The sequence below is a fragment of the Pseudochaenichthys georgianus genome, chromosome 6, assembly GCF_902827115.2.
Source record: "Pseudochaenichthys georgianus chromosome 6, fPseGeo1.2, whole genome shotgun sequence".
Lineage (NCBI taxonomy): Eukaryota > Metazoa > Chordata > Actinopteri > Perciformes > Channichthyidae > Pseudochaenichthys > Pseudochaenichthys georgianus.
The window spans coordinates 40,759,003-40,767,224 of NC_047508.1; the positions used below are offsets into that span (position 1 = coordinate 40,759,003).

At 42.0% G+C, this 8,222-nt stretch overlaps 1 protein-coding gene across 1 annotated transcript; it reads left to right on the forward strand.

Moving 5' to 3' along the window:
• Positions 1 to 237: 237 nt before the first annotated feature.
• On the forward strand, positions 238 to 7,767 carry alx1 (ALX homeobox 1). Its single transcript, XM_034085756.2, has 4 exons — positions 238 to 520; positions 1,013 to 1,317; positions 1,684 to 1,812; positions 6,407 to 7,767. The coding sequence occupies exons 1-4, from the start codon at positions 331 to 333 to the stop codon at positions 6,749 to 6,751; spliced, it is 969 nt and encodes a 322-aa protein (XP_033941647.1). The 5' UTR covers positions 238 to 330; the 3' UTR covers positions 6,752 to 7,767.
• Positions 7,768 to 8,222: the final 455 nt, after the last annotated feature.

The following is an 8,222-nucleotide window of genomic DNA, read 5'->3' on the forward strand; positions in this document are numbered from 1 at the left end:
TGAGTCCCAACGAGCAGCTGTGAATTACTGCCTCGTTGTGGATGTCCAAACATGTTGTACATTAGAGTTCTGGTTCTGCTCTCAGACTGTGTGGTTGGGTCCGGGCTGGGGGGGGGGGGGGGGGAGGAGTTGGTTCACATTCAGAGAGGAGGGCAGCTCTTAAGCCTCTCACTCTCTTCGGGGCTATAAAGACGTCGTGCCTTCAAGACAGAGCAAATTAACTCCGAATTATTGCATTACAAGGCATCGCTGCGACCATCCGAGCAGAACAGCGATTAGTTATTTCTTTTTTTTAATGCTGACTTCTGATTAAAGTGGATTTGGGTTGAGATGATGGAGTACATGGAGGATAAATTCGCGTTGAAAAACCAAACGATGAAGGCCAGCGATTACTACATGGACCAAGTCATGGAGAGTCTGGACAGCGCGCAGTACTTCACCAAGTCTTCCCCGAAATGCGTGCAGGCCTTCGGGCTGCAGAGCGGGGAGCACCGCGCCTCGCCGTGCGGAGACCAGAACGGTGCGTACAAACTGTGACTTTCACTTTGTCTGCACAACTCTGCAGCTGTACAGGAGTTTCACTGCATGTGTGCTGCGAGTTAAAGAGAAACTAAACTGATGGAAATATTAGTATTTATTTGTTATATTTATTATTTATTTATTGGCCTAAAAAAACGTGTTTCTTTTGTAATTATATTTTCGCTGTTTTTCTTCTTCTTTGTTTTCTTTTTACTTCCCCCCCCCGAGTATTTTATTATATTATTATAAATTAAGTTCACTTATAGCTCAACCAATTGTATATATTAAATGATTCCCATTGTTTTAAAAATACTAAAGTTAATTTAAAAATTAAAAGGTTAACATTAAAATAATATTTCAAGTGATCATATGTAATCATGCTTTAATTTACACTATAATGGCATTAAATGAATACATACTAAGGGCTATTTTATTGTCTTGATCGCTTTATTTATTTATTTTTAAATGTATTAATGTGTATCTTTTATTCCAGGAAGCTACGGTGTTCCAAAACCAGACGAGGACCCTTTGCACACGGACCTCGGCCGGTCTATGGATAACTGCTGCACTCTGCGCGCATCTCCGGCGAGCACCGGGCAGGACAAACCGGATTTGGACGACATGGGAGACAAATGCGACAGCAACGTGTCCAGCAGCAAGAAGCGGAGACACCGCACCACCTTCACCAGCGCGCAGCTGGACGAGCTGGAGAAGGTCTTCCAGAAAACACACTATCCAGATGTTTATGTGAGGGAACAGCTGGCCATGAGGACGGAGCTCACAGAGGCCAGAGTGCAGGTACGGTTGATCAGCAGGCTCGTGGTAGCTTTCACTTATGGAGAAAAGAAAGCATTAAAGAAAGAAAGACGGGATTTAAGACGATGGATGTGGACCGTAAAGTAACATCACTATTGAAATAGCATATTGTAATAAAACATTTAAATAATTAACATTTTAAAGACATTTGTTGAACTTCCTTTTTTAAATGCATTAATTAATTTAAATTTCTAGCTGTTTTTTATTAATTGTTTTCGGATTATTTTGCATGAAATAGATTATTTTTTAGAATTAATTTTTACTAGCATTTTGTCACAAACTCATATTTATTACATAGATATTTATTTTTGTCTGATTGGATTTTATTTCCCTGTGTGTTCGTGTCAGGTGTGGTTTCAGAACAGAAGAGCCAAGTGGAGGAAGAGAGAGCGCTACGGGCAGATCCAGCAGGCCAAGAGTCACTTCGCAGCCACCTACGACCTGTCGGTGTTACCGAGGACCGACAGCTACACACAGGCGAGTTTTAGTTACAGAAGGAACTGTGATTATCCGTGTTTCACAACCACACTGCAGGAAGAAGCACCCCTGTAAAATAACAGTTTTAAAAACCTCATTTACAAGTAAAAGTACAAATAGGACTCAAATAAAAGTACAACAAACCTAGCATCAAAATGTACACCAAAAAGTACACATTATGCAACATTTCAGAATCATATATATTGTTTATTGTAATAAATTAACTTCTTGCCTTCAAATTGCACTATAGGTACATGTATGGGATTTAAGTTAAACAAAACGTTGTACTTTATTTGTTGTTTCATTTTTAGAATTAAGTAAGAAAATAGTCACCTAAGCTGTCAGATAAATGTAGTGGAATAAAAATTACAATATTAGTTTCGGATTTGGATTTGGATAGAAGTTTATAGCATAAAATAGAAATACTCAATTATACCTAACAATTTTACTTAACGCAGAATTGAAGTAAATGTTCTTAGTTATTTTTCCGTCACTGGTGCACAATGCTCACATCATCCTTTAATCTTCTTTCCTAAAATACTCTCCACTCCACGACTAATGAAGGCTCCTCCTGCTGCTCCATTCATCACTTGTTATGAGCCATCTTCAGATAAGAGACTCTGATTAGAGCCGCGAGGTGTCCGCCTGAATGAATGGCCGTATATCAGATTTCACGTTCGCTGCTCGTTCATCTTGCAGCTCGGACAAAGGTCAGGTACGAGATGAGGTGAGAGAGACGACGCTGTCCGCCTGTCCGCGTGGGAAGGGGCTGTCGATCACACACCGAGACCTCGCGAGGGCTGGGGTTTTAATGCAGGAAGGAGCTCCGTTGTAGAAACACGTGTGGAAATAAAAAATGAACAGGGTTTCTGTGCATGACTCTGGGTAACGTCTAGTTTGTACGAGACTCAGATATTAGACTAGATTTAATTCCATATACTGAATTGATAAGTAATGTGCTTTTTTTTGGTGCAGGAAGATATTACTTATGAATGCAATGGAATATTTTTTACATTTCCAGTTTTAGTTTTACTGAAAGTGTTGAGTTTGCTCAAAGAGAATACATTAGATATTCGTTCTTTAACCAACATTGGGATTCTTTTCGTGACAGCAGCATGTGAAAAGACGTCGACCAAGAGTCAAATATTCTGGATAATGTACTGAAATACATTTTGAAAGTTCTAGCAAGAGAGTAGGGATTCTCAAAAAAATGAGATTACATTATTTTTTAATCCGAAATTGGGATTATTTTCGTGACAGCAGCATGTGAAAAGACATTTAATACAAAATACATAATAAAATAGATGGAAATATTCTGGATAATGTGTTGAAACTATTTCTTAGATTTCCAGTTTGCGCTAAGAGCGAGAGGATTGCTCAGAGAGATCAGAGTAAATCAGATTGACTTTATTGATCCCACATTGAGAAATGTCTGTCAGAGCAGTAAATCAGATCACAGTGCACAAGAATGAGAAAGGACACGAAAAAAAAAAAATGGAGAATCTGGATAACATATTAACAATAGTTTAACATTTCCATTGTGTACGAAGAGTGTGTCGCGCAAAGAGATTCGATTAATTAAGATTTACTTCATTGTTCCAATACGTGGATTTTATTTGTAGTTACAGCATCACGTGAGAAGACATTACACATTATAAAAACAATTCGATAAACTTTATTGATGCAAAATCTGGACTTTTTTGTTACAGCAACTGTAAAGAGACTGAATATACAGAACATAGACATATCGAAAGAGAATAGAGTACAACACATGAAATGACAAGTAAGAAAACACTATAGCAGAGCCACCTACTGAACTTCTAAAGGACCTCTAAACACAGCATTAAAGTGTGAACAATAGAATATGTACATGCAACGAGGTCAGCTGTGAGAACAATAAGAACAATTGCTCAGTTATTTAAGGAAAGAGTAACGACAACAAGATGTGTGTTCCTCGGAAACCTTTTTGTTTTCCACAGAGATGTACAATCAGCTCACATGGAAAAGTTCACCATCACACATTCAGATCTGCATCCTTAGCTTTGATCTAATGTGTCAAGAAAATGGGCTCTGGATTTACGTAACGGGAAAATGTGTGTCAGAGGTGGAATAGTGAAACGAAAGAGAACAGAACAAGTCAAATCATTTCTCCGCTCTGGCTCGAGAGCAGGTCAGAAATGTGTTGGACGTCTTCTCGTCCGCACGTGTTTCTGATCGGCAGCTGATCCAGATTGCTGTCATCGAACGCACCGTCCTGCACGTGTCCGTCTCCCTGAACACATCGGAGCTGGGTTGTGTTCTTGTGGGTTTTAAAGAGATTGTATGTATTTTGTTGAATTTGACGTGTCGGCCAGTTGTGTTGCTTTTGGGCCGCATTCTGAGGTCAGCTGATTAATGGCACATGTGGTCGGGATCACGTCGGCAAAGCTGATTCCCCGGCACGTCCAGAAGACGTTTGGTTAACTGTCAAAGTGGACTTTCTCTTGGTATTTGTTTAAAAAAGTCTGTAAATATATATTTTGGCAGAAGGAAATGTCCTAATGTTGAGCGAAAGCTGCTTAGTTCAGTTTATAGTTTTGTGTTTTTATGAATTTTCTCAAATGTATTTGTTTATTGGTGTAACATGGAACTATGTTGGTGCATGTGTACCTGATATTCATCTTTGGGGCAGAAAGTGAAGGGTTAGGGCAGGGGGGTCCAACTCAAACACACAGTGGGCCAACATTAACAAATGGGTACCAGTCGAGGGCCGGACTGGTTCAATGTTTATTGCAGAACTTATTGCACATATTAAACCTGGAACTAACAAAGCTTCAATTATTGCCTTTAAAAACAACATTAAATAATCAGTCGCATTCGTTTCTTCTGGCTCGATCTGCAGCTTCTCCGGAGCCACAGCTTCAAAGAAACAATTCCCCTCAAAGAGAAAACCAAACCTGCCCTGCTGTCTCAAGAGAGAAAGTGCAGAAGGACACATTGAAACTCAGTGTGCTGCTCTGAGATGCTAGTTCAGACACTTGGCGTCTCATCTCGGGTGCAAGGTCATCAATGTTTGGGCTCAGGCTCTGAGCGGAGGAGACCCTCAGGATGGAGGGAAGGTGTGCGTGCAATATACCGGCGGGCCAGATCTATTAGTAATTAGAAATTATCCTGCGGGCCGAAATTAAATCCACCACGGGCCTGATTTGGCCCCCGGGCCTCGAGTTTGACACATGCGGGTATATGGCAACACATCACTTATTGCAGCATTACATATTTGTGCATTTCAGTGACCTACTTTCCCCCGTATACAATTAAGGAACAAATGAATTTGAATGCTTTTCACATGCGACTCACTGAGACTTGTGTTCTGCGTCTGATTGAACTCTTGGCTAAAGAAGCAAACAAACTTCCTCTCAGTGAGTTTGGTTATCTGAATGTGTTTCAGCTTCGTCAGAGTTTTACGTGTGTGTGTGTGTGTGTGTGGTCTCGCATTACTATACTTGTGGGGACCTAAATCTGTTTACATAGTCACGTGTGGGGACTGGCTTCTCTTATGGGGACAAATTGGAGGTCCCCATGAGGGGATCATTAATTTTAGGGTGAAGACTTGGTTAGGGTTAGGATAAGTCTCCAGGAAATGCATGTAAGTCAATGTAATGTCCCCTGAAGTTGTGTGTGTGTGTGTGTGTGTGTGTGTGTGTGTGTGTGTGTGTGTGTGTGTGTGTGTGTGTGTGTGTGTGTGTGTGTGTGTGTGTGTGTGTGTGTGTGTGTGTGTGTGTGTGTGTGTGTGTGTGTGTGTGTGTGTGTGTGTGTGTGGGGATGTGTGTGTGTGTGTGGGTGGGGATGTGTGTGTGGGTGGGGATGTGTGTGTGTGTGTGTGTGTGTGTGTGTGTGGGGGTGTGTGTGGGTGGGTGGTGTGTGTGTGTGTGGTAAGGTTTGATAATCTATCCGTCTAAACATGCTTATTTAAAAAGAAATCTATGCCGTATGTGGTTGCCAATGTTGTACAGTATATGCAACATTATAAATCTATTGAACACGTGTTTTAAGTATGTACCCTAAGGCCTCATGCATCCTGGTGTAATCAAAGCCATTATCCAAATAATCTAAACCAGGGGTGTCCAAACCACGGCCCGGGGGCCAAATGCGGCCCACAGACCATTTTGAATCGGCCCTCAGCTAATTCAAAAAGTATAATGTTACACGGCCCACAAATGAAACTTGTGCTTGTCTTGTCTTGTACTTCTTAAATATATCTGTACACATATATTACACGGTAGTATTCATGTGTTAATAAAACCACTTTTCGAATTAATTCAGTCGATTAAAGTTGGAAACATTTTCTAACAAATCTTAGTTGATAAGAAAAAAGCCCAATGACTTATTTACAAGCTTGAAATACACCCTTCTATTTCTCCTTATTATGATCAATGTGAGGCTTCTGCTTTACGGGATGAGCTGCCAACACTCACAAGCATACTTTACCTACAGCTGATTGATGTGCTAACTGATAACTGAACCTATGAGCCAGTATACCTCGAGTGAGCGGCCCAGCGCTTCGTATATTTCTCTGTATGTGGCCCCTGATCTAAACCCTTTTTTCTCCCCACAGATCCCCAACAACCTGTGGCCCCCTCCTGCTCCGGGGGGCTCGGTGGTGTCGTCCTGCATGCTGCCCCGAGGCTCCCCCCCCTGCGTCTCCTCGTACTCCCACCCCCCCCGCCCGGCCCCCGGCTCCTCAGAGCACGGCTACGTCAGCTTCCCCGCCCAGCAGAACCAGTTCAGCCACGTGTCCTTAAACAACTTCTTCAGCGCCGACTCCCTCCTCACGCCGGCCCCCAACGGGCACCACGTGGCCTTCGAGACCAAGCCCGAGTTCGAGAGGCGCTCGTCCAGCATCGCCGTGCTGAGGATGAAGGCCAAGGAGCACACGGCCAACATCTCGTGGGCCATGTGATCAGGACGGTCTGGGTGATGAGTGGACAATATCTTTCTCAGTTAAGAGTGTGAGGATTGCCTTGGCAACAAGCTGTTTGTCAATCAACACATTTTCATATCGACCGACGAGATGTCACTTATTGTAGAGGCTGTGGCTCAGGTCTGTGATTCCATTCCCACCTTAATCACCGGGAGAGAAATCTAAACTGAACTGCTCTCGTCTGTTGAATAGTCGTTTTGTTGTGGGTGAAAGCATAACCAAACCCAGCGCCTCGTTGTGAGGGGAAATCTGCCCTAAAAAACGGTGATAGACAATTTCATCATCATACTATCCTGATTACACCATAACTTCAAATGTGATCATCGAGGAAAGACGATCGTGGTGAAATATGGAAATGAAAATCTGTTCGAATGTGTGGGTGTGTTGCAACATCTGCAATCCACTGCGTTGAAGCTTGTAGCAACAAAAGGTCAAATGTAAATAATGTCGTGTGACAGACAATCCGCTGTGTTTCTGTTTCTGAGGGATCGAACGTGAATGCCTTCGATAATCGTGTGGTAAGAGACGCTTGAGTTGGATACGGACTGGAAGCAAAACATTCAGACTTTCTTTACAGGGTAGGACAGAGCATTGTTCACAGCCCACAGCCACGCATCGTAAAGGACCCTCACGACGTGTGGAGCGGTGATGGGAATATGTGCTGCTGTTCTTTTCAACGAGGGTCAGTGTGTCCTCTTCACTGAGTGTGTGAGAGGGGAACCGGGAGAATGTCCAGTTGGATCTGATCCCAGTGAGGGTGAGTGGATCCAGAACCACTACAGTACTCTGAGAATACGCTTTCTGCAGCTTCCTCTTCATCCTCATCTTCATCTTCCTCCCTCCAGCTCAGGACTGACCATGAGCAGCGTGGAGACAGACTGACATTCGTGTGTGTGTGTGTGTGTGTGTGTGTTTTAACCTTTGTTGTCTCTGCTGTCACCACGCAGGCAGAGGAGACAGGTTTTAATATTGTTTGTTTTGTTTTAAAATGTAAATGTTGGATTTATAATAAATGAATTTCACTTGATTCTAGCATGGCTCTTTTTTTTACAGTGTGTAGGTCCGGTCAAATTCAATATTGAGACTTTAAACATTGATTAGTTCACAAAAAGCCGGATGTGTTTGATATAAAAGCCAGAAGGACACCTCCTTGAAGCCTAATGACTGTTCAGATCTTTTAAGAGTTATTGAAGTTATACTTTCCAAACAAACTTAACCAAGAGACACTAGTGCCGAGAGATATACGGATTTGGTGGCACGTGTTTTGGTAAATTAAATGAATGATTATTCTTATTTTCTTTCCTTATTTTAATTTCTATAACCTTTAGGACAAAGAGAAAGATATGCATAACGTGAAGTATCAGGCTGGCATTTGTTCTAATTTCAGATGTAATACCTAAAAGATAATGAGTCAAAATACATGTATTTTATATTTGGTTTTGTTCTTAAA

Coding starts and splice junctions, on each gene's coding strand:
- alx1 (XM_034085756.2), top strand. CDS start 331: ATGATGGAGTACATGGAGGATAAATTCGCGTTGAAAAACCAAACGATG. Junction 1,318..1,683: donor TCACAGAGGCCAGAGTGCAG/GTACGGTTGATC, acceptor TGTTCGTGTCAG/GTGTGGTTTCAGAACAGAAG. Junction 1,813..6,406: donor GGACCGACAGCTACACACAG/GCGAGTTTTAGT, acceptor TTCTCCCCACAG/ATCCCCAACAACCTGTGGCC.